The 27,532-nt window shown below is 30.9% G+C and overlaps 3 protein-coding genes across 4 annotated transcripts in view; 2 read left to right on the top strand and 1 right to left on the bottom strand.

The window, feature by feature from the left end:
• LOC134715192 (COMM domain-containing protein 10-like) overlaps window positions 1-21,042 on the top strand; it is a 168,804-nt gene extending 147,762 nt beyond the window's left edge. Inside the window, exons 2-9 of the mRNA XM_063577214.1 lie at window positions 11,436-11,469; window positions 13,677-13,767; window positions 15,202-15,312; window positions 16,283-16,354; window positions 17,443-17,526; window positions 20,226-20,336; window positions 20,588-20,647; window positions 20,885-21,042. Of these exons, the coding sequence (XP_063433284.1) occupies window positions 11,441-11,469; window positions 13,677-13,767; window positions 15,202-15,312; window positions 16,283-16,354; window positions 17,443-17,526; window positions 20,226-20,336; window positions 20,588-20,647; window positions 20,885-20,923 (597 nt within the window). The 5' untranslated portion in view covers window positions 11,436-11,440 and the 3' untranslated portion in view covers window positions 20,924-21,042. The remainder of the gene's footprint in view (window positions 1-11,435; window positions 11,470-13,676; window positions 13,768-15,201; window positions 15,313-16,282; window positions 16,355-17,442; window positions 17,527-20,225; window positions 20,337-20,587; window positions 20,648-20,884) is intronic.
• LOC134715190 (GPN-loop GTPase 2-like) lies at window positions 2,196-11,012 on the bottom strand. Of its 2 annotated transcripts, none has more exons than XM_063577210.1 (4): window positions 10,931-11,012; window positions 7,961-8,595; window positions 7,258-7,356; window positions 2,196-2,480 (listed from the first exon to the last, which is right to left on the bottom strand). In XM_063577210.1, the coding sequence occupies exons 2-4, from the start codon at window positions 8,573-8,575 to the stop codon at window positions 2,268-2,270; spliced, it is 927 nt and encodes a 308-aa protein (XP_063433280.1). In that variant the 5' UTR covers window positions 8,576-8,595; window positions 10,931-11,012; the 3' UTR covers window positions 2,196-2,267. The 2 variants fall into 2 exon arrangements, with proteins under 2 accessions (XP_063433280.1, XP_063433281.1); XM_063577211.1 differs by having other exon boundaries at window positions 10,971-11,012.
• A 1,784-nt stretch (window positions 21,043-22,826) lies between the features above and the next one.
• Window positions 22,827-24,983, top strand: LOC134715189 (uncharacterized). Its single transcript, XM_063577209.1, has 2 exons — window positions 22,827-23,434; window positions 23,965-24,983. Exon 2 carries the CDS (start codon window positions 24,258-24,260, stop codon window positions 24,828-24,830), a length of 573 nt encoding a protein of 190 aa, XP_063433279.1. The 5' UTR covers window positions 22,827-23,434; window positions 23,965-24,257; the 3' UTR covers window positions 24,831-24,983.
• The last annotated feature ends 2,549 nt before the right edge of the window (window positions 24,984-27,532 follow it).

Raw genomic sequence — 27,532 nt, 5'->3', positions numbered from 1 at the left:
TCATCTATCTTGAATCCGTCAATAAGGGATCGAAAGATTTTTAAGTACTGGGACCGAATCCTTAACCTGACAGACATAGGATTATGTTAAAAACTACTCATTGTATTTACATAGAAATATTGTGCATCAGAATATGTTTATTTTGAAATATAATTAAGATCCTTGTTACATGTCATGATCAATTTATTTGGCAATCGTCAATGACAGTCAGCAGGGTTAAAGAAAACATTTTTTTTGGCATGTCAGTCAAATGCGTTTTGTTAAAATATACTTTTAACTTTTTTTTGTCTTTTGGAAAATGTTGTTTGTGATTTATCTAGAAGAAATTTGTTTAACATGCACATGTATAAAAACTACGGTTTTTAATCAACACGTTCATAGGTTTGAACGTTGTTTTCCATTTAGACTTGTCAATAGAGATATTTATATATAGATCATAGTTGTATTGTCAGGGCATTTTATAGCAAACTATATGATATGGTGTTTTCTCATTGTTGAAGACCGTACAATGTACAATGGTGTATAATTGCTTACTACCACGTCACTTTAACTAATGGATATTTTTGAAATTCAAATCCTATCTCCTAAATATGAGCCAAGGCTCACTGTTGAAGACTGTACTTTGACCTATAATGGTTTACTTTTACAAATTATACGTTGGATGGAGAGTTGTCGATTGGCACTCATACCACATCTTATAATATCTATGAGGACCTTGCAAGGTATGCACATATCAAATACAGTTCTCCATTTACTCATAATAAGAGAGAAATTAACATTACAAAAAATACTAACTTTATTATCAAGTAGTCACTGAACGATGAAAATGAGGTCATGGACAATTCACATGTGACAGACAGGAAATGGGAAGCATTTATGAACCACTTCAACAAAGGACAACCACTGAACATCAGCTTCCTGACTTAGGACAGGCGCAAATAAATGCAGCTTGTTTAAACGTTTTAAGACACCAACCTAAACCTCTACCTGGAACAATAGTGTAATATTACTGTTTAACACAACATAGAAAGAAATACTATAAAATATCAATTGAAATAGCTTAACTCAATCAAAAGACATATGAAAAGAAACAAATGAATATACAGTGAACGAAATAGATTTGATCTATCATGACAAAATTTAAATACAAAATCAATAAAATAAGGGGTGTTATAAAAAACAATATCAGAAAGTCAACCATTCTTGAACAAAATGTCACTTGACCTTGACTGTGTTTCATGGATCAGTGACCATAGTTAAGTTTTGGTGGTCAAGTCTATATCTCAGATACTTTAAATAATAGTTCTAGTATATTTGGTGGATGGACAGATTGTAAAGTGTACATGTCCAACTGGCAGTTGGTGTCATCTGAACTTTTCATGGTTCAGTGGTTCTAGTTCAGATTTTGTGTGTTGGTCTGTTTTTCTTATACTGTATGCAATAGATCTACAATATTAGGTGTATTGAATGATTGTACATGTTCAAATGTCAGGTTAAATTTGACCTTGACATCATTTTATGTTATAATTTTTGACTTTTGGTTTTTTTTTTCTAATACTATAAGCAAAAAAAAAATACGTCAACTATATTTGGTGTATGGAATATTTTATGATGTCTGTGTCAGTCTTGTAGGTTTTATTTTACCTTGACCTCATTTTCAGGGTCCATTGCTCAGTGGTAAGTTTTTGTGTTTTGGTCGGAGTTTTTTTTAAAACTATAAGCAATAGGCCAGCTATATTTGTTGTATTGATGTATTGTAGGCTGTATATGTCTGTCTGGCAGGTATTATCTGACCTTGACCTCATTTTGGTGGTTCATTGGTCAATGTTAATTTTTCATGGTTAAGTTTGTTTTCTTGATACTATAAGGAATAGGACAACTATATATTATGCATGTATTGATTGTAAGATGTACATGTCTGCCTGGCAAGGTTCATCTGACCTTGACCTCATTAAATGGTTCATTGGTCAATGTTTAGTTTTCTTGGTTAAGTTTTTTTCTTAGAAACTTAAAGCGACAGATCAACTATATTTAGTGTATTGAATGATTGGAAGGTGTGCATGTATTTCTCATTTGGTTTATCTGACCTTGACCTCATTTTCTTAGATCATGTTAAGTTGATGTGATATTTGTAGTAAAGCTTTATATTTAGGACTATCAACATGATAGCAATTGTTAGTAAAGAAGGCAAGACATTTCAGCATGTGCATTCTTGTATTTTTTTAATTACAATGAATGGTATATTCAACAAGAATGGCCCAAGTATATCAAATATCAATATTTATATCTTGTTCACAATTATCACATTCTGTCTCTGTATCCATGTATTTCTCTCTAATGTCTTTGATCTTCTCATATTCAAACTCTGCTCCCACAGCACATGATAATAGAGTATGTATGTTACGTTCCTCTGTATCCCCAAATACATATCCATTGGCTTTGTCAACTTGTTTCAACATACGCAGCATACTCTCCTTCTCCTGAAAAGGAAATATTAGGTACTATTAACCTCTATGTATGGTGTGATAGACATGTAATGTGTCAAGGAAATATTAGGTACTATTAACCTCTATGTATGGTGTGAAATTGTGATAGACATATAATGTCCCAAGGAAATATTATACACCTATTGACTGGGTGTGAGGGTAATAGCAAGTTTGTTGTCCCTGAGGTACCAACTATTGCTCGAGGCAAAGGCGAGAGCAATAGTGGGTATGTGAAGGGACAACAAACTTGCTATTACCCGCACACCCAGTCATTAGGTGTTTTATTATACCGAACAACACAGCCATCAAGTATGTTATATATATACCAAATAACTAGTTTTCTAAAAGTGTATATAAATATATATATCATCTGAAAGAAAACAAAAATGTCACATAACTTTATATGCACATGATGAACTATACTTTTTTTTTATAATTCGTTTGTATTAATAAATATTTCATTGATTTCAATCCAGACTAGAAATACTTGTGTTAAACTTTCTGTGCCTTTAAAAAATTCTAGCTAAAATACACCAAATGCAAATTCACTTTTAATATACGGAGAGCGAACCCATATTAAGAATAAGGTACTATATTTTAGAGCTTTAAAAAATTCTACGAGAAGATTTCTTTTTCTTTTTTTATAATTGCTTCTCATAAGTGATATTACAATCAATACAAACAGATTTCACCATTTACAATATTAGCAGGAGTTTGACGTTGCAAAGCATACGTAACCAAGCAGAGTAGTCAATGACATCATTATCGTCCAATGAAAAATAAGCATGAAAAAGTACGGGAAAGATGATTATGAAACTATTCACAGGGGTAATAGTCTTTGAAACTATTAACTGGCAAATGGTTCTGTGGAATGAAATAGCACAACTATTTCATTACTTTTTATATAGAAAAAACACACTGAAGTATAATAATAGGTACTATTAACCTCTATGTATGGTGTGATAGACATGAAATGTCCCAAGGAAATATTATGTACTATTAACCTATATGTATGGTGTGATAGACATGAAATGTCACAAGGAAATATTAGGTACTGTTAACCTCTATGTATGATTTGATAGACATGTTATGTCACAAGGAAATATTAGGTACTATTAACCTCTATGTATGGTGTGATAGACATGTTATGTCACAAGGAAATATTAGGTACTATTAACCTCTATGTATGGTGGGATAGACATGTTATGTCACAAGGAAATATTAGGTACTATTAACCTCTATGTATGGTGTGATAGACATTTAATGTCACAAGGAAATATTAGGTACTATTACCCTCTATGTATGATGTGATAGACATGTAATGTCCCAAGGAAATATTAGGTACTATTAAGGTTCATCATAACAAATGGACATATATGGCCGTATTTTTACCTCAAAAACTACTCTGTGTACAGACTTAGCTGTGCTGTTTGAAAAGTTTTAATGCCTAGCATCCACTAGATATATAATAGTTAAATGCATTTTGTGTTTAAGAAAGATAAAATCTTTCTTGGTTTTTGCTGGGCATTTTTTGTCCTTTCTTCAGAAGGTGCAAAAATAAACAAACACCTGCATTACTTTGATACTGTCCACTCACTGACTCAGATAAACTCTTTAACTCACCTATAGTTGTGAAGATACCTGGTGTCTATGGTCAATTAAGGACAATGAAAACAATACAAACCGGTTTTTTACCTGAGGGAGCATCTCATAGTTGTTCCACAACTTAGTCAATTTTCACACCTTTTGCATGAAGGAAAAAAAATGCCCATCAAAATCCAAAAGAGATTTTATCTTTCTGAAACACAAAATGGATTTAACTTTTTCATATCTAGTGGATGCTAGGCATTAAAACTTTTCCAACTTTACAGGTAAGTCTGTACTCAGAGTAATTTTTGGCATGTAAATACAGCCATATTTGTCTGTTTGTTATGATGAACCTTAACTCTATGTATGATGTGATAGACATGTGATGTCCCAAAGAAATATTAGGTACTGTTAACCTCTATGTATGGTGTGATAGACATTTAATGTCACAAGGAAATATTAGGTACTATTAACCTCTATGTATGATGTGATAGACATGTAATGTCCCAAGGAAATATTAGGTACTATTAACTCTATGTATGGTGTGATAGACATGTGATGTCACAAGGAAATATTAGGTACTATTAACCTCAATGTATGGTGTGATAGACATGTGATGTCCCAAGGAAATATTAGGTAATATTAACCTCTATGTATGGTGTGATAGACATGAAATGTCCCAAGGAAATATTAGGTACTGTTAACCTCTATGTATGATTTGATAGACATGTTATGTCACAAGGAAATATTAGGTACTATTAACCTCAATGTATGGTGTGATAGACATGTGATGTCCCAAAGAAATATTAGGTACTGTTAACCTCTATGTATGGTGTGATAGACATGTGATGTCACAAGGAAATATTAGGTACTATTAACCTCTATGTATGGTGTGATAGACATGAAATGTCCCAAGGAAATATTAGGTACTGTTAACCTCTATGTATGATTTGATAGACATGTTATGTCACAAGGAAATATTAGGTACTATTAACCTCTATGTATGGTGGGATAGACATGTTATGTCACAAGGAAATATTAGGTACTATTAACCTCTATGTATGGTGGGATAGACATGTTATGTCCCAAGGAAATATTAGGTACTATTAACCTATATGTATGGTGTGATAGACATGAAATGTCACAAGGAAATATTAGGTACTGTTAACCTCTATGTATGATTTTATAGACATGTAATGTCCCAAGGAAATATTAGGTACTGTTAACCTCTATGTATGGTGTGATAGACATGTGATGTCACAAGGAAATATTAGGTACTATTAACCTCTATGTATGGTGTGATAGACATGTAATGTCCCAAGAAAATATTAGGTTCTATTAACCTCTATGTATGGTGTGTGATAGACATGTAATGTCCCAAGAAAATATTAGGTACTGTTAACCTCTATGTATGGTGTGATAGACATGTAATGTCCCAAGAAAATATTAGGTACTGTTAACCTCTATGTATGGTGTGTGATAGACATGTAATGTCCCAAGAAAATATTAGGTAATGTTAACCTCTATGTATGGTGTGTGATAGACATGTAATGTCCCAAGGAAATATTAGACACTATTAACCTCTATGTATGGTGTGATAGACATGTAATGTCCCAAGGAAATATTAGGTACTATTAACCTCTATGTATGGTGTGTGATAGACATGTAATGTCCCAAGGAAATATTAGACACTATTAACCTCTATGTATGGTGTGATAGACATGTTATGTCACAAGCCAAGCAAAGATAGGGTTCCATAGAGCCTGGCCTTCTTATTTAGTGACAAATATAATAAATGCACAGACTTTTTACAAGTTCAACTCCAAATATAAACTTTCTAGATAGTCTCTCCTTTTTAAAGTCCTTCATCTGCACTTGATGCCTTTACATGTATGTATGCCGGTAGAATTCAGCGACATTTTATAAATTTCATTGAATATAATTGTTTAAGAAATAAGCACATGATAAAGTCATCAGAAATTAACTGGAAAATAAAACATTACTTATTTGAGAAAAAAAAATTATAACATGTTTACACAAGATGGTACAAATAGTGTTTATCTCCCCTCACTTCCACAAACAATGTTACAAATGATACCAGACTACCGACTTTCCCTTAACTCTACAAATAATATTACAAATGATACCAGACTATATCTATATTTCCTTAACTCTACAACAATGGTACAAAATTTAATGATACCAGACTATATTTATCTCCCCTAAACTCTACAAACAATGATACCAGACTATATTTATCTCCCCTTACCTCTACAAACAATGGTACAAATGATACCAGACTTTATTTATCTCCCCTTACCTCTACAAACAATGGTACAAATGATACCAGACTATATTTATCTCCCTTTACCTCTACAAACAATGGTACAAATGATACCAGACTATATTTATCTCCCCTTACCTCTACAAACAATGGTACAAATGATACCAGACTATATTTATCTCCCCTTACCTCTACAAACAATGGTACAAATGATACCAGACTATATTTATCTCCCCTTACCTCTACAAACAATGGTACAAATGATACCAGACTATATTTATCTCCCTTTACCTCTACAAACAATGGTACAAATGATACCAGACTATATTTATCTCCCTTTACCTCTACAAACAATGATACCAGACTATATTTATCTCCCTTTACCTCTACAAACAATGATACCAGACTATAGTAGTATCCCCTTACCTCTACAAACAATGGTACAAATGATACCAGACTATATTTATCTCCACTTACCTCTACAAACAATGGTACCAGACTATAGTGGTCTCCCCTTACCTCTACAAACAATGGTACAAATGATACCAGACTATATTTATCTCCACTTACCTCTACAAACAATGGTACCAGGCTATAGTAGTCTCCCCTTACCTCTACAAACAATGGTACAAATGATACCAGACTATATTTATCTCCCTTTACCTCTACAAACAATGGTACAAATGATACCAGACTATATTTATCTCCACTTACCTCTACAAACAATGGTACCAGGCTATAGTAGTCTCCCCTTACCTCTACAAACAATGGTACAAATGATACCAGACTATATTTATCTCCCTTTACCTCTACAAACAATGGTACAAATGATACCAGACTATATTTATCTCCCCTAAACTCTACAAACAATGGTACCAGACTATAGTAGTCTCCCCTTACCTCTACAAACAATGGTACAAATGATACCAAACTATATTCCTCAATTATGTCTATAAGGGCTGAATTTAATTTCTTATATTTCTGTACATCTTGACTTTCCTGCAATAAATAAACATTTCCTTTTAATAATACTGTAAAAAAACATAATTAAAAAGATGTTTAAAAGCAAAAAAAATACATACTTCTAGTTAAAACCTTCTGTTTAGATTTTCAAAGCATACTAGCTTCACAATGTTTGTATTGATTTTATAAGTAGATATTAGAAGATGTGGTATGGGTGCCAATGAGACAACTCTCTCATTCAAGTTACAATTTGTAAAAGTTAAACATTATATGTGAAAGTACGGTCTTTAACACAGAACAGCAAGCTATAAAGAATCCCAAAATTTACATTTGTAAAACCATTCAAACATTAATGTCAAAAGGGATTTATAAGTGAATTAAACAAAATTAAATTATCTGGCCACAATTTCATGCACAAATGTACAATAGTGTACTGTAAAAATATCAATTTATGTTAAAATAATAAATTTCATTAATATATTTTAATAAATAAAACTTTCTATCTTGAATCTTATACATGTATCATGAATATCATGATTTAGAAGGAGGAAAAAATGATTTTTTTTAAGCAAGACTGATTATGATTTGCTATAACAATTTTTTCTGAACTTCAACCTCTATGTTCCAATAGAATACAAACCTTAAAATCATCCAATAAGTAATGTAGGTCAAGGACTTCAGTGTAAAAGTCAAGGTTAAATGATAGCTTCCCAAACTTCTCTATCAAATCACACTTTGATAAAACATTCACATGAGGTAGTTCTATTTGTAACATGGTGGATAACGATGTTAATAAAACTGAAATGAATTTTGATGAATCACTGCAATAGTGTGAATCAACAAGATGGACAGCAACCAGACGACAATCCCATTTCTGAAGTTTTTGGAGAACATTTCTCACAGCATTGTGATGTGTATATAATTCAACTTGTCCAGGAAAATCAAAAATCAAATATTTGCCCTCTAGTTTCTTTAGTTCTTTTTCAAACCAGTCTATATTCTTCTCAAGATATTCCATGCAGTATAGCAGGCCACCATTTGGACCTAACTTTAATGTGTCCATAACATCGGATAAAGTAATCAGATCTGAAATGTCCAATGCACATGTGTATGGGAGACTGTCATTGGCTGGATCTAAATTGATGACAGCAACCTCTCTACCGAGCTGAGTAAGGAATTGTGACATTCCGTGACAGTAGGTAGTCTTACCACATCCTGGAGGTCCTATCACTACTTGTCCAAATGTTGTTTTCATTGTAAAGGTTTCAGAAAACTCTGAAGAAGAAAAAAATTAGTAAGCCAGCAATATAGCATGATTAGTGCGATTATCATGATTATAATCTGCGAAAATATTTTTAACCAAAAATAACATTTCAACATTTTATTGCAGTGCATTATGCTCATTATTTCTTTTTTATGAAGTTATAACAAAAATGCAATAGCTTTTAACAAGAGAGGATCAGCTTAAAATACAATATTGTTATCCCCATTCTAATGAAACTAACAGAAAACAGCGTCAAATCACATTTAAAATTGTTCATACATCGTCTGTTAATTATATTATGTATTGATGCCATGAGAATTGGTGTGGTTATCCATTTATGAATATATTACAAGCGATGTTGCATTTAAAATCTTTGATCATCATGACTATTATATTCATTATTCATTTCTTAAAATTTAAAATAAATCACAACATGAAATCTGTTTACATTTTAAGAATATCACTTAAACATTTTCAAACAGAAAAAAAATAAAAAAATCATAGCAATGCACAGCTATAAACAAACTTAATACATGTATTATTGCCTGATTAAAAACTTTACCAACACAAAACATTTTTATAAACAGGTAAGATTGTGAAAGGGGGCAAACGAATAATTATTTAATGTACATGTATTGTAATAGATGTTCATTATACATATTTGTCCTTGTTTAGCCTAATTGGATAGAGAAAACTTGGGCAGATTGGCTTTGTTGTCCCCTTGGAAAGTTCCTTTATTTAACTTTTACTGACAGTTTTTTTATTTAATTTTAATATAATCATTACAAATAAGTTACATTGAATAGATTTGGCTAGTCATTATTGTTTTTAAATGGAATTTGAATTAACAAGAGAATTTATTTGTCTTGTTTTGATAGGTTTAAAATTGTTTATGAATGTATGACCAACATTTAGAAAGTATGAGATTTATTTATATACAATATTCAGCTCTATGCTGTATATTACGACCGTGCTTTAATCACATTTATATGAAAGGTCAAAATAAATCTTTCCCATTGTCATAAATCATCTACAATGTACAGCAGTAGATTGGCATGAGGAAAAAGGGGCTTTTAGCATGTTTAGACAACTTTTTTCAGCTTGTGTTCTCATAATCAGGAATTTCATTGAATAATATGGTATCAGGTCCGTTTGCGCCCAATACACGTTCGCACCCTACACTTTCACACCTCACACGTTCGCACTCTACATGTTCACGCCCAATTTCAATTCAAATTCCAGAAGAATAATTGGAAAATCAAGATTGTTGTTTTAAATTGCTTTATCTGAATGTATTTGGCTTGGTATTAGTAAAACATTGAAGATTTTAAATGAAAAACACAAAAGATAATTGTTTTTAACAGCTTGGTCCCTTTGATCTGAAACAATGAAACAATTAAATATAGCAATACACTATTACAATCAATACATGATTAAAGAAAAATTCAACACACCAAAAAAAAAACATAGTAAGAAATTCACTTTATTTTGAAACAAGTCAATGAAACAAAGTTATAGCAATACACTAACCAAAACATGATAAAGAGTTATTCAACACAACATTAAGCGTTGACCATGTTGACAGAATCTTACTTTATTTAGAAAGGATTAATTTTTTTTAACAATACACTATCCAAAACATGATTATGATTTATTCAACACAAAAAATATGCTGTCTCACTTTATTTATAGACAATGACAACAAGAATACACTTGCCAAAACTTGATTACAAAGGTATTAAACACAAAACCGACTAAAATTGGGCGCGAACATTTAGGGTGCGAAAGTGAAAGGGGGCAAACATGAGTGGGTGCAAACGGACCCGGATATGAATAATATTAATTAACATGGTAGTTAAGAAATTACATTACATTGGTATTTCTGTCCCAAGTTTTACATTAAAATCTGGTATATTAAAAAAAAAAATCAATTTCTTTTATAAAGATTTAAAAAACAAATCATAACACATTCGTATATTGAATATTATTTTAATGGTACGAATTGCAATGGTACCAATTTTGTATGGTGATGATGGTACGACTTCTCAGTGGTAAGAGTTTGCATTGGTACGAGTTGACCTTTAGTAGTACGGCCGCGCGGACACCGGGGACTCCACTGTACATTTATACCAGTTTGCAGTGGTATGAGTTAACTTGTCCATTAGCTGCGAATACATAGCTCTAAATGTCCTGTTGAAGATTTTGTTATCTTCGGACCATGGCAAAACAAATTGCAAAGGACAATAAAGCTATGTTTTCGCAGATACTTGACCATTTGATCATTACCATTTAAAATTTGTAATGTCATAAAACACAAAACAAGTTGTTCATTGATCAGAAACTTACCTGAGCATAAATTACATGACAACTTTTGAGAAATACCTACACATTTTTTTTACTTTCGATTTGATTACAAGCGTCACATAACAAAGATTTAAAAGTTCGCTTGAGTTCATGAAAATTTAGTTGCATTTGAAAACATGACTGGAACTATTATACTAACTTATAATATATAGTAATACATGTTCATCTTAGCTTCCTAATGTACTTTTTTTAATAAACAAAAGCGGCGTAAAAGATTTCTTAAGACGTACATTTCTATAGTAGCTTAAGCAACTGTAAAAAAATCTTTATCTTAAAAACGTTTTAGATAACTTTCACTTTATTGTCCATAGACAAAGTAGAATACACCTTATCGCTATTTATCCGCCATTGCTGGATTTCACACAGGTTCCCGTAAAATGTTGACGTCATAAAACAAAATATCTGACGCCACAATAGAAAAGTGATTGTTGTTCACGTCAAAAGTTCAAGCGGCAGGGTCAGCCGGGAATAGCGATAAGGTGTATGCAGAAAATGGCATTGATGTTTACAGCTACACCGGCGTAGGTTTAGAAGCTTTATGAAGATGTTATCGTTTTCACAGATTTTATTTTAATCATATTTGTATTGCTCTTTGACAATTTTAAATATACGGTATTACTCAATGATCTGAAGAAACGCCCCCTCAGACTTTAGTTGTGATACACCTTATCGCTATTACACTACTCGGCCGCTTGACCTTTTGACGCATACAACAATCACTTTTCTATTGTGGCTTCAGATGTTTTGTTTTATGACGTCAAAATTTTACGGGAACCTGTGTGATATCCAGTAATGGCAGACAAATAGCGATAAGGTGTATTAGTGTCGGTTACTTTAGGGATCTGACTATCATAATAATATAAAACTATACTAAACCTTAATAGCAACCATAGCTCTTAAACTCAAGCCTTACTCTTAATGTTTTACATATGGGTAGTATAGACGTATTTACACTTGTATGCAAATTTGTCCGCCATTACATAACATCACACAGGTTCCTGTAAACTTTGACTTCATAATTCAAATAATATGACGTCACAACTAAAAAGTGATTGTTGCTTGACGTCAAAAGGTTATTCTGAGGTGATATAGGGTCATTCGGAGGCAAAATACAGCTAAATTTTACCAAAAGTGTAAATACGTTTATAAATAGCCCTTTACCATGTTTACTGTCAGTCGTCAAACAGACATTTTCATTTTCGGCTACAGTTAGGGTCAAATTGATTAAATTTTTAGGGTGATTCATCAAAAATCTTATCTTGATTTGTCAGAGTTCTTAAATAAGTACCATAACAGTGATTTTGGGGGAAAATTTAATGTGATTCGCCAAAATTTTTATCGTCTAACAGAAAGTGCCTATACACCTTATCGCTATTTGTTCGCCAGTACTGGATTTCACATAGGTTCCTGTAAAATTTTGCTGTCATAAAACAAAATATCTGACGCCACAATGGAAAAGTGATTGTTGTTAACGTCAAAGGTTCAAGTGGCCGGGTCAGCCAGGATTATACATTAGGTGTATTGTATGCACTTAAAATTACCCTTAACGTCATTTGGTAAGAATTTTTACAGTTCTTTGTCATGAAGGATCCTCCATTGCCAGCCTCTACACCATTCATCAATCAAAACTTTAATTTTTTTATTGGTATATTTATTACAGTCAGGGGTACTACTCATACAAGTGTATTTTATTTACTTGAACAAGTAAAAAAAAATATACACATATAAATAAATTTGTAGGATACTTATACAAGTGATTTTTTTTTACTTGTATAGGTAAAAAAAAATTGGCTGAGTTATGTCCCTTCGGCATTCAGATTTTTTTACTTGTATAGGTAAAAAAATCAACCTTTCTTCTTTTCTTAAATTTTGAATATTTCTTTGCTCTAATAGAATTTTAGATTGTGTACCCTTTGCAGATGTCTTTACTAATCATTTAAGTGTAATTTCATGGACAATGAAAGTCCCATTTGCCTGTTATCTTCTAAACACTGCTCATTTACAAGCCCCAAAGGAGCAATTTTTGAAGGCCTTGCGCAAATATACAAGATCTTTGCTCAATCAGTTTCTTTGATGAATTAATGAGATGAAACATTGAACTTTAATGAAAAACTTTGAGCAAACCTGGGAAAAATCATTAAAGGCATGATTTTACACCTCAAAACTTGAGGATTTTTGTTGGATTGTAAGAAAAATTTACTTATGCAAGTAAATTTTTCAGAAAATTAAGGGGAGATTATTCAAACATTATTTATTTACTTATATGTGTATATTTTTTTTCACTTCTTCAAGTAAATAAAATACACTTGTACAAGTAGTACCCCTGACTGTATTATTTGAAACTAAATGTATACATTTGTAATTTTGTACATGTCTTACAACATACATTACATAGATAATCATGTTTAGATAAACACAAAATATTCCCAGTATATCATGGTATATACATCATTGAAAAATATTGTGTAATGTCAGAACTTATATGGGTTGGAATGAATAGTGATGAGGTGTATTGTTACATCAAAGCTCCATCTAGATCCCAAAAAGCATCTTTACCAATCAGAAAAATACAATATTCATCAAAATTACAACAGATAATGTCTGTTGCATAAGCAATTGTTTCTTCTCTTAAAGACAAGTGAGCTATTGAAGATACGACTAAGTATGTACAGTCAAATATTATCACGTTTGTTTCACTAGACCTAAATGTGTATTTTGTATTTTTTAGGATTAAAAGAGCAGTTACTCTAATTAACAATTTAGGATCATCTAAGTTTCCGTTGCTGTTGACAAGGATACTACAGAAGTTACATCTTAAGGTAAGGAGACTGTCTTTTCATTGTCATAAGTTAGTTTTCTCCTTTGAATTGTTTTACATTGTCTTATCGGGGCCTTTTTTAGCTGACTATATGCGGTATGGGCTTTGCTCATTGTTGAAGGCCGTACGGTGACCTATAATTGTTAATGTTTGTGTCATTTTGGTCTTTTGTGGATAGTGGATAGTTGTCTCATTGGCAATCATACCACATCTTCTTTTTTTATAACTTGTTTGAATGCGACATGATTTATCTATTTGATACATATATAGGTTTTCTTAAGCAAGCATTTTTGATATCCTTATTATTTTAAGCATAAGCATTTAGAATAAAAATAACTGTAATGCATTTTGATACTTGTCTACATTTTGGACTAAAATTGGTCTGCTCCAGTATTCTCACCAGATATTTCATTAGCATGTCCTGATAAACAGGAAAAAATGAAATACGGCCATCTTGTTTCTAAAAATTTGTATAGCATCAAATCCATATTAAAGGGGCTTGCGGGTCTAAATCATTTTTTTATTTGATATAAGATTTTCGCTAATTTTTTTTCTATAAATGAACTTTAATAAATTATCTTATACCTAATAGAAAAATAAAATAAAAAAGAGGGGTCACTGATCATTTACACTTACAATCTGCATTCGAAAGAAACATACATTTTTGTAAAGGTACCTTTTTATCTGTTGAACTAATCATTTTGCTAATAGGAGAAATAGAGGTAATATTGAAATAAAAAAAAGCCTTATTACAGAAATCTCTTAAATTTTACAATTATTTAGTTTATATATAGCTTATTTGAAAACAATGATAAAAAAATATAGATCACTGATGAGTACAAAAAGATATTTCTATTTAAATGCAAAAAAATGGTTTTGCACCAAAGGGAGATAATTTGGAGCTTTTGAATGATATAAACATTTAAAAAGTTATCTGGGGCCAAACCGAATCGATTTTTTTAAGTTAATTTTTGTATTATATCAAAGAGCAATAACTTATTTTGTTATAAATAAAATTTGTTATGAAAAAACAAATGTTTATTTTTTTACTGAAATTTTAGTACCCTCGAACTTCCTAAACACAACTGACAATCACCCTTCAATGATTCCCTATATGATCAACCAAATTTTTTCAACAAAAGGGGGGCCCCCCTTGAATCTGTCTTTGACTTATAAAAAATTAATTTAGATAATATCAAGAAATATAGCATCACATTACCATGATGTTAAAAGGGCATTGGGAGAACACTGGCTTACCTGTACGTACTTGAATAATTAATTTTTCAATTATTATAAATTAAGGAAAGTACTAGAAAGGGACAGGCACATTTATAACAATATGAAATACTTGGTGATTTGAAATTTGATATATTAATTGTAAATAACAGTGAAATTAATAATAATATGATTTAAAAATTCAAATATATTACACCAGGATGAGAGAACTTTTAGTGAAGAAGAAGAGGAAAAGTTACAAGGGTCTTTAGAACTTACTGGTCCTGATTTGGAGTTAGTTCTACAATCACTAGAATTCTTCTTACAACAGGTAACAGCTACGAAAACACGGGTTGCCTGTTCTCTTAGAATTTTCTCTAAAAAATAACTGGGGATGAAAAAAATTGGCTCTCTGACACAAACAACAACTTTATATAAATATCTCAGTATAAAAAACAAAATATTAAACTTTGGTAGAAAATACTCATTTATGATTATTTATTTAAGTGTTAAGTGGTTTTTTCTTCTGATAGATTGTTGGTGTTTTTATGGCACTTTTTAGCATCGCTTTTGGGCTATTTTGTGGTTGCCAGTTTTTATTGATGGAGTGCCAGGCGTAAACCACTGACCTTGGATAGGAAAACTGACAATTCTAGTCAATTAAGATTGGAGTCAAGTGCACATACAGGAGTGGGGTTCGTATTCACAACCTCAATGTTGACTAGCTAGTAATTACAAATTTTTGTGTCGAAATTATGTATTTGGATTTTTAATATGATTTGTAAATGGGAAAATTAACAATAATATATTTAAAATTGAAATACTGTAAATTCAGAATGTTTTGCATGCATGTATTTTTTTTTTTTACCTTCAGTTGAAAGCAGACACAAATGCTATATTTAATATTGTAATTTACAGAAATGCTGCATACAAATTATGGCCAGAAATTTAAAATGCAAGATTTTATTATTGTGGAACATAATCAAATTTTTATTTTCTCAATAATTTCTGACTTTACAGGAACATGAATTTTTGTGATATGTTATGTAGAAGTGTAAGAGCGATGTTTTTATCATGTTTATGTCTCAACAAATAAAGATGTTACTGGGTAGATATTTTACTGAAAAGTATAGGAAAAGCCGAAGGGGTTACAAAGCATTGAAGACAAGTAAAACATTCATTATATATGAACATCTTAAATCTATCAATCATGTCAATGTAAATGCCACATTTGCAAAATTTGCCCTTTCTCAATAAATGTTTTTAACATAATGATCAAAGTTGCCTAAATTTGTTTCCAGGCAGCCTACCATACAGCCAAACCAGGAGTGTTTTCACAACAATTAAAACAAATAGAGGTAGAGGAAGAAAAGGTAGGATACAATGTATTTTTTTACAATGAAACCCACCTCTCAGAACCCAAAAATAAAGTAATATATATATGCCAAAAGAAATTGAATACCACCAATTCAAAGCAGGACATGTCATTTTATTTTGTATAGGTGAAAAAACACATTTATATAATAGATACTATGCCATCTTTTTCTGAGTTTTCAACATTATTTAAATATGATTAATAACATATATATGTTTTATTCTCAAGTTTTTAGCAAATATATTATTAACAAATCTACTTCCAGGAAAAAACGTGATTATCTCCCTTTGATTGTATATATCTTGAACTATATTTTACAGAGGCCTAGCTTAAAATACAATACAATTATCTCCTAAATATGTATCTCTAGCTAACTAGGTAATCCAATTCAACTATGCCACATAAATGCTATAAAATAAATTCATACCTTTATATAAACTACTTGTGTATACATGATCTCTGTTATAAATAAAAATGGTCAAGTTGGGATATTTGAATTAATTACATCAAGGATTTATGTATATGTAAGATAATGGTTTGAATAAAGATAAAAAAAAAAAAATATATGTGAGATAATACCTTTATCACATGATTAAGTATGAGCGTTATATTCAAGGTCGCTTGTATTTATGGTAATTTCATCAGGGTTTTGTGTAGTAGATGCAGCACCAAAAACAACTGAGTTGGTACAAAAACAATAGCTTTAAGAAACCTTCAGTTGGCTGCAGGTCTTTTATTTTAATCCATATAAGGTGGTACCCAACACATTCACTAAAATTAATTTGGCTCGTTTAATTTTCATAAATTTTGACAAAGTATTTACTTTGATCCTTTGACAAAAATATTAAAATTTCTAAAATTTTGAACCAACCATTTTATCAGAAAAATTACACTGGTTATATAGCAGTTTGACAAACACTAATTTGATCATTGAGAGGCTTAATATTCCCTTAACCATGTTAACAACACAACATAATTTAAACGTTTAGCTGATTTTACAGAGTTATCTCCCTGTAGTGTTAAGTACCACCTTAAAGTGTTTTCTATGTGTACTTATTATATATCAGTTTGTATGTCTATCAACAGGTACAAGTGATTGTAGAAGCCTGGGCAAACAGTGCTAAAGATGTTATTACCAAACTCCGTCAGAGAACAATTGTTCCTAAACAGGTTGGTTTCATTTACAATGTTATATTTATTAGTATATCCCTACAATGTTGTGAGCTGTTGAAGTACATTCAGCATACATACATGTCCACGGCCATCCTCAGAAAGAAATTGGCACACAGCCATGTTATTTCATGCGCATATGCATCTTCAAAAGTATAGCTATATGCCATTTAAATTATAAGATGTCTTTTTACTTTGGCAAACAAAAATGCCAATATAATCATGATAATGTTAATGATGTTTGATATGCTTTCATCTTTGTATTATTACTTCTCATTCTGAATAAAGATTTTTTGGACCCAACCCCTTGATCCTGTTTTGTTAACATGAACATAAACTTTGAAGCTTTTGCCTAAGTTTAGATGTTAAAGTTTGAGACTAAGTCAGTTAAAAGGGAACTATACTAATGGAGAGTCAATGATATTTAGTATGCAGTTGTTTTAGCATAGCTATATTTATTTTCCATGGAGATATTTATGCACAACCACCTTGATCATGGGCTCTAAAACTTTGCATAGTTTCATGTTATAATCAGTGATAAGTACTGAAATAAGGAGATGTCGTATGATCACTTTTGGACAATTCATTTCAGTTAACCAATACTTTAAATGATGAATAAACTTAAAACTTTCACCCAACATTCCTCCAACTATTATAAAACTTCATATTTGTTCAACAACTTGGTAATTGACGAATTGTAACATGTGAAAATAAAAACAAAATTAAACCATCTCCAAGAAAATTCAAAGCAGGAAGTCAAAAATCAAAATCTCAAATACATCAAACACATGGAAAACAACTGTCATATTCTTAACTTGGTAAAGACTTGATTACTTTTGGAATTTGTCTGAAACTTTGAATTACCGGTGTTGGTATGCTTAGCAAGTTAACCCATTCATCTTGTATTTAACAGTAATTTTTTAGTGATGAGTTGTAATGTTTGAGAACTTTTCAGATCTATCATACACTTATGGTTTGATGATACTTTTTTGATACATTGAATGAATTTATGATTTTTTCCCACATTTCTTAAAAACACGACCTGAATAACTCATAGTTGGTCAGCATCTTCTCAGTAAAAAGATAAGTGTATGAAATATTAGGGGGAAAATGTAAACAAGATATCCAGTTATATCTTATTATTTCCAAAAAGTCATTTATCTCTTTAAACTATTACATAACTATTTATAAAACAAAAATAACAGGGCTCCCAAGTCTCACACATTTAGGGTGAGACTCATGCATGTTTATACTTTTTGGGCTGAATTTTCCTTAAATCTATTGTTTTTTGCACTTTGATCTTTTCAATTTTGGCCAAATCTCACACATTTGCTTCATCAAAAGTTGGCAGAACAGAAAGCCATTTCCCAGTTTTAAATATGTTATCAGTATTTTAGCAGACTGTTTAAAATCACAAAAAAATTATTAGCAAAAAAATCAGATGAAAACTGCTTTCCTGATGTTCAAATTGTCTGCCACGTGACAGATATAAACTAATAATTTTATTATAAAAGTAAAATAAAAAAAAACAATGTGGTATGATTTCCAATGAGACAACTCTCCATAAGAGACCAAATTACACAGAAATTAAACAAGTACAGGTCACCTTACAGCCTTGAACAATGAGCAAAGCTCATACCCCATAGTCAGCTATAAAAGGCCCTGAAATAACAATATAAAACAATTTAAACGAGAGAACTAACGGCCTAATTTATGTATCATGTTATACTTTGTTTTGTAGAGGTCTGGTTAATCAAGGTCATATATGTGTGTGTTTTTTTAATATGGTTCAAAATGTAAAAATTTGGCAGAGATCTGCAAATTCAAGGTCAAATGTGTTTACAGTTAGTCTGGCTTTAATTATTGCTTGTGACACTAACTGTAGAGTTTACAGGTAATTTAGGATTTCCTTACACACTTGATAATTAATTTCACTAATTTGACGCCTTGGTGTGTTTGGAAACTGATTAAAAAAGTTATTAATCACTAGAGGTAATTACTCCAATCCTGGATAGCTCCTTTAAATCTTACCATTATGCCTCTTGTTGTTATCTCTGCTGATTAAAACATTTACTGGGAGAGTTGTTATCTTAGTTATGATATAAATACACTAATATATGGACTGTTAAAAAAGATTGTTATTATATACTATCCATATACTGGTAAACTGGAGATTCTCTTATTCATTGTGTATCTATTTCATGTTGATGCTAGTAGCTGTTGTTAACCAATTTGATTAAAATAAAATCTTTCTCTTTTCTCTGTTAGATTTCTTTAACCCTTATGTAAGACATTCCACCCCATGAAGGGTCATATTCAGTGACCTAAGGCATGTTAGGCATTCAATCAAATTTTTCCCTATAAAATCTTTGTTTGGTTCACTGTACATAGACTATAAAAAAATATTTTCTGGTAAACTGTAAAATATTTCGTATTTCCAAATACTGACCAGCAATTTCCTGACAATGTTCCAATTGTATGCACCAAACTACCAGTAATTGTAATTAAAAACCTGTATAAAATAAACTTGCCGGTGATTTTAGAACATAATACAGGTTTCAATGTACATATATATGATTCACTGTACTTGTATATTGATAAATTAATGAAATGTTAGACAAGGACCTTTTCACTCATATTTTGCCATGCAAAGAATCTGTATAACATATAAATATTAACAAATTCAGTTTCACTTTTAGTTGGAGAGTGTGAACTGGAGGTTAAATTTACAAATGGCCCAGTCCAATAAAGCCAAAATGAAAATGCCAAATGCCATGTTTGAATTCAATGTTACAGATGAAAACACAACAGTAAGTCTTAGTAGTTTAATGTAAATTTCTTCTGCATGTGTACACCTAAGTTTATGTATGTTAAGGCTAAAAATAAGATGTAGATACTTTATTTCAGTCAAGTTAAACGTTCTAGTTATAGCAGAATGTTTGTACACCAATAAATAGAAACATGTTGTAAACACATCAGGTTACCACATGGTACAAAACAATATATGTTAGTGAAACAGTGGTAACATAGTTTGAGTACTAGTATCTGTTTTGTATTGTAGGCAAAAGAAAATATCAAAGTAGAATTTACTCATGATGAGTTATACATGTTTTATAACCAAGTAAGTACATTAGAGTCAAGAAGAAGTTATTAAATAAATCCTTTAAGATTATATATTTGACAGGCTGTAAGATCAAATAAAAAACATCCAAATAATCAAACCTTCTCTTCTACCCAATAAGACAGATTCGTATAAATTTATCATATTCTGTTTTAGTATCTTATCAACCTAGCTCTTATATATTTTAACAAGATTACTTCATAAGAAGTTCTAAATTGACATTTTTTTAATTTACAGCTTGAAACAATACAGAAACAATTAGATTGTCTGAGTTGATACAGATTGCTGGTAGCCAGATATTTTCAGTGCATTGTAGAAAATTTGAGAAAAGAAATATTTAGTATTGTAGATTGTTTTAAAAATTTGTATACAAATGAATATAGAATATAAATGTGTTTCCTGTCTGTGAATTTTATTTTGAGACATGTGAATGAATAAGAATTTTAAGGAGTCTTGGAAAGAAATATCTCTGACATCAGACATGTTTAGCATAGTCCCTGTTTCACTAGGTCTCTTTTCAATTTGTGGCGTGGTCTTATTAGTCCATATTAACCACTATAGATTATACTTTTTAACAAAACATGGTTGTTTATTAAATATAGTTTTTACTACTTCCTGGGGGGAATGCATTTGTAATGAACATTATCAGTTATATATTTTTACAGGTGTTAACAAAAAGTAACTGTTTTTTTTTCTTTCTGTTGGATAATAGGTCATTTATAGTTGGATTCTGGACTAGTTATAACGTAAAGTAAATTCACAAAAATACTGAGCTCCGAGGAAAATTCAAAACGAAAAGTCCCTAATCAAATGTCAAAATTTAAAGCTCAAACACATCCATTGAATGGATAACAACTGTCATATTCCTGACTTGGTACAACCATTTCCTTATGTTGAAAGTGGTGGATTGAACCTAGTTTTATAGCTATCTAAACATCTTACTTGTATGACAGTCACAATAAATTCCATCATATTGACAACGATGTGCAAACAAAACAAACAGACATGATAAATTAAAAAGGCAAAAACAGCCAACATTGTGTTATTATCTAAATCACAAAAAAAAAAAAAAAATATGCAAACAAGTGGCTACTGTTATCATTATTAGTAACAATATGCATTTGTTGGTGTCTGTTGTTAAACCTTGCCACTTTCTTTAAGTATGGATTTATCCCTGGTAAGGAGGCTGTAATCCAGTGGTTTATTTACCTTATTGCTTCAATTGTTTTTTGTTTTTAATTGAAGTTTAAATCTGGTTGTAGGTTTTCTCTTTTGACTTGTTATACATGTTGTCAACCCTTGGATGACATCGTGCATTACTCCAGATCATCTTGAGGATTTTTTCGGGGATTGAGCAGATGACCAACCCGCACTCAATTAATTGATAGACCAAAAAGTGCTTACTTATTTTGATTCTACATATATAGTCCAGTCAAACTAAGATTTAACTCAAACTAATTGCGACAGAAAATGTTTCAGTTCTAATCTAATATGCCCTTAATATAGTTTTTTGTTTTTTATTGTGCACTTTCCTTAAGGAAATTACAAATTTGAAGCTCTGTGACCATTTAAAAAAAAAATTTAAACCACAAAAAGAATAATACATGCTTAATTATTTGTATTAAATATGAGATTCTTTACCTTGTTATGTTGAAATGTTCAATAAATGGTCAACTAATGAATTATGAAATCTAGATTATAGCTTGTTCAAAGATATGACAACACCTTTAGAGTTGTTTGTTATAGCCTAAAGACTGCTAAAAAATCAAGATTCAATACATTCTGATGAATAGAAGTGGTAAAGTTATAATTTTGTATCAATTTTTATTGATATTTCTGCCTTTTTTGCAAGAGTTATCTCCCTTTTCAATGCAAATCTCCATAGGAGTTTTAAATGTGGATTTTTTTAAAGACTTTCTCAAATAAGATTTATGGGACTTTTTCTGTGTATATTTGGGGTATAATGCTAAAGATGAAAACTTAAAAAACTTCTGTTGCAATTTACTTTCAGGTTAGGGTAAAATTTATGCTAGATTGACGACCAATGATAGATATCTTAAACGAGATCGTTTTGCTAAATTTAATTATTTACAAAAAAAAAAATATTGGTACATTTGTGAGGTAAAAAAATGCCAAAAAAAGTTTTATTCAATAAAAAGTAGAAATAAAGTACTGTGCTACACTTAAGTTTCATCAGATATATTCTATTACAATGTAGTACATGTATTATATGTTTCTGATTTAATGACTAACTCCAATTTCTCTTCAAAATTGATTGCACTGTGTCTTTTCAAAAGAAATCAAACACGTTAGTTGTGTTATAATATTTTTTCTTTTACTGCATTAGAATACATTCTAATAAAATAAATCGTGCAAGTACAAAATAAACAATCATATTGATCTACATTTTCCAATAAACACTCATAAGTCATTCTAATATAAACAGAACGGAATTAAGATACTAATCATGTTATGAAATTTAAAAACATGACCAATTTCTGGTTCAGGCATTTTGCCATAAAAAAATATAAACTGTTTAAAATCAAAGTATAATACACCTGAGTGTACCTGGATCATATAAAGAATGTTTTAATTTCCTAGTACGACTGTTTTTTCCCCAAAATAAAAACTAGGATGGCTTGTACCTATGGAGGACTATAAACACACAATTTTCTTCAGTTTATCCACAGACATATATTACATAATATGTGTGTAATATGTCTCTGTTTTACATAACAATGCACTATACCATCGATGGCATCGGCGTATCCAGTATTTTAAGAATGGGTGAGGGGTAATTCTATAAAACGAAATTTTTCTCGTGTAAATTTCTAAGCTGGAGCGAGGCAAAAAAAAGTTAGGAATATGATACTTTTTCTGATCAAAAGGGGTGTGAACCTATCCCCCTTCTAGATGCAATACAGAAGGTGGTTAAGTTTGGAAGAAAACTAACAGTACATGGCAGTTTCAGTCCCGGATTCCTTTTCACCTTCAAAATTTGAAAGATTTAAAAGTTTTTTTCACAAGTTCACTTGTGGCCTCTCTTCATTTTTCTGATTAACTCATCAATTAATGCATTCAATAAATGTTTAACACATGCAAATGGCTAAAATTTAAACCATAGATGAATTACACTGAAAAAATATTTAAGAAGTATGTCATCATATAAAGCACGTATTTGACCAAGAACTATGTATCTTTGATATTACAATTCATTCATTAATACACACTTAATCTATAACTTATTTTGATCTTTTTAAAAAGTTTATTAATTGACAATGGTAATAGTTATAATCCATTGAAATTGTTCATTGTAGATTTTATATTTAAACCTAGTATGTTTATATAACTAAAAGCCAACAACGACAAATATTCATGAATCAATTTTCTTTACAAGACGTCCTACTGATAATTTCAATGGTGTATTGTCGATTATTTATTGAACCGAACTTATAAAAAGAAATTGTTTGAATTTGTTTTTAACAAGAGCTATTAAAACGAAACGTTTAAAAATTTAAAATCGATCGATAAAGTGATAACAGTTTAATAATAATGTTTTGAAGTGAAGTGTGTTGTTAGGAAATTGGATTGTCTCCCATTAGTATCTACCATGGCTCAGAAACGAATGACGAGGAATAAAACAATGATCGACACTTTTGAAGGGCAACATGTGTTAATTAGTAATAGAAAGAAATGGAAATATTTCGGTAACTGTTCAGGTATGTGGATTTTTATTCCTGGGAAAGAAATTGTAATTGGACCCGGAAGTACTCCAGTATCTTTAATATCCGTGAAAGAAAATGGAAAGTTTATTAGAGAATTTAAAATCAAATGTATATGGGAAAGTGCACATAAAAAGTCATCTACGGAATTAACAGACGATTCACTAGACCAACTACAAGAGGATATTGATATAATGGACTTGGACAGTGAAATATACATGCAGCAAAACCGCGAATTTAGAGACAACATTATACTTGATTTTGCAATTTCTGATAAAACTGGCATATCGTGTCATACTACATCTTTACACTGCAGAGAAAGACGGAAACTTGTTGCATACAATCTCATCATTGAAGGAACACGTGAAAGTGGCCCAATCACAGACGTCAAAAGTCATTATGAATTTGAGTTTAAATTTGGTCCAAGCATTATGGACACATTATTGAATGCCTCAAATTAATTAAACATTGTCGATATTAGCGATATTAGCGATATTAGCGATATAAGCCTGTTGAATCCAACACTGTTGATATTGTTATTTTCTTTGTGATAGATGCTTTTAAATTAAACATAAAAGTAAGATATATGATATTTATATCTCACGTTCCAAAGACTTTCGTTTCTTTTTTTCTTTTTTTCCAATTTGAATGTCATTATATAAACTGAAATGGACACACATTTTATAGTGACTTGGTGTAGTCGCACAATTTTCATAGTTTCTTCGTTAGTTGAACAATTAATCATAGTTCAGTAATTTCATTAGTTGGACAATACATTGCAGTTCAGTATCTTAGTGAGTTGGACAATTAATCATAATTCAGTATTTTCGTTAGCTGAACACTAAATCATAGTTAAGTATATATCTTCATTAGTTGGACAATTAATTATTGTTCAGTATTTTCATTAGTTGGACAATTAATCATAGTTTGGTATCTGTATTAGTTGGCCAATTAATTATAGTCGAGTATCTTCATTTTTTGGACAATAAATCATAGTTCAGTATCTTCGTTAGTTGAACAATTAATCATAGTTAAGTTTTTACGTTTTTGTATGTCTTTTCATCTTAGTTCAGGATCTTAATAAGCGGGATCTTAAACACTTTTAACTCACACCTTTGATACACTACATGTAGCACCAATCGCTTAGCCACATGTCCAGCGTTCTAGAACACTCGACCACATCACCTATATAAAAATATAACTTCAATAGTCGTAGTTTTACCTTGCTTTATAAGGTGAACCAAAAGATATACATCAGACATTTGGTTTAATTGTGTGTAGATGGGTTATTAATTTTTATAGGCAATGTATTTTTTGAATTGTCAGCAATCTAACTAAACATATTTGTATATATCGTATTGGATAATGATTCGAATCAGCATACAGTCACTTGAAATAATTATATAATGCAAACAAGTTTAAGCAAGTGACAACTATACAATATGTATGCCAGATTGTTCTCATTGTGTTTCAGATACAGGGTTAATACAAATATTTATAAATGCTATTTGTCATTTTTGTTTAACAAATTGTGATTGGGATTGAGAATCGTCTCATTGGCACTCATACCACATCTTTTTATATATATGTCCAATGCTCGCCCACAATCCACTGCAGGCATTGGTATTTTCACATCTATTTTATTTGTGTTCGTGCTTTGTCAAAATAGATAGAGGGGTGTAGTATGATTGTCAATGACGCAACTCTCCGTTCAAGTCACAATTTGTAAGACAACATTTTGGGTCCAAGTAGTACGGTTTTCAACACAGAGCCTTCACGTTTTCTCATATCAAACATCAAACTATAAAGCTATAAAGTATGCATACGGTTTTGCTTCAAATATGTAAAAAGGAAAAATTACTAAAATACTGAACTCCGCGGGAAATTCAAAGCGAAAAGTCTCTAATAAAATGGCAAAATCAAAAGCGAAATGCAACATACGAATGGATAACAGTTCTTATATTCCTGACTTAAGCATGCATTTACTTGTTGTCTGCTCTATGGTCTGTTCGTTGTCTCTTTGACACATTCTCCGTTTCCATTTTCCATTCAAATTCAGATGTTTAAAGAACGTGACCCCGGGATTTATGAAGGTATGTGTACTTCTTCAATTTGAATAGCAATGCATTGTAAATAATTTTTTAGTCTTATTTCATATCCTTCAAAATCACTGGTTTTTGTCGAGCCTTCGACTTTAGTCGAAAAAGCGAGACTAAGCGATTCTACTTTCCGTCATCGTCGGCGGCGGCGGCGGCGTCCACAAATATTCACTCTGTGGTTAAAGTTTTTGAAATTTTAATAACTTTCTTAAACTATACTGGATTTCTACCAAACTTGGACAGAAGCTTGTTTATGATCATAAGATAGGATCCAGAAGTATATTTTGTAAAAAGATAACTCCATTTTTTCCATATTTTACTTTTAAATGGACTTAGTTTTTCTGCGGTGAAACATTACATTCACTTTGTGGTTAAAGTGTTTAGAATTTAATTAACTTTCTTAAAATATCCTGGGTTTGTACCAAACTTTGATAGAAGCTTATTTATGATCATAAGATAGTATCCAGAAGTAAATTTTGTAAAAAGATAACTCCATTTTTTCTATATTTTACTTTTAAATGGACTTAGATTTTCTTCCAGTTAACATTACATACAGTCTGCAGTTAAAGTTTTCAAAACATTTAATAGATTCATTAACTATCCTAGATGTTTACCAAACTTGGACAGAAGCTTATTAAAATCATAAGATAGTATCAAGAGGAATATTTTTATAGATTTTTTTCTTCATTTTTGTTCAGCCTGGGATTTACAGCAAAAGTAGGCGAGACACTGGGTTCCGCGGAACCCTTACAAATTTAATTGTATTATTTCCTGTTCCAATTATATGTTATTACAAGGTTTTCCTACTAATTTCGTAGAAAGTCTCAATGCATCTTTCCCTCCTCTTCCTTCGCTCCAGTATTATTATCCTCGAATGTGGTCACATATTTTACTTAAGTCGCAAGCCGGGTTATTATTTTCATTTTTCATCTTACTGCATTTTATCCCTAGTAACTTCAAATGAAAAATCTAAAAAGCAAATTTACTTCATAATAACCAATTCTATTCCACATCGCTTGTTATGATATATGTTACCTTTGATACCTATTACCATGTCGAAATGT

This window comes from Mytilus trossulus, chromosome 4 (genome assembly GCF_036588685.1).
Source record: "Mytilus trossulus isolate FHL-02 chromosome 4, PNRI_Mtr1.1.1.hap1, whole genome shotgun sequence".
In the NCBI taxonomy this organism is placed as follows: domain Eukaryota; kingdom Metazoa; phylum Mollusca; class Bivalvia; order Mytilida; family Mytilidae; genus Mytilus; species Mytilus trossulus.
The sequence above is the reverse complement of the archived record's forward strand: the minus strand, read 5'-3'. Positions and strand labels throughout refer to the sequence as shown.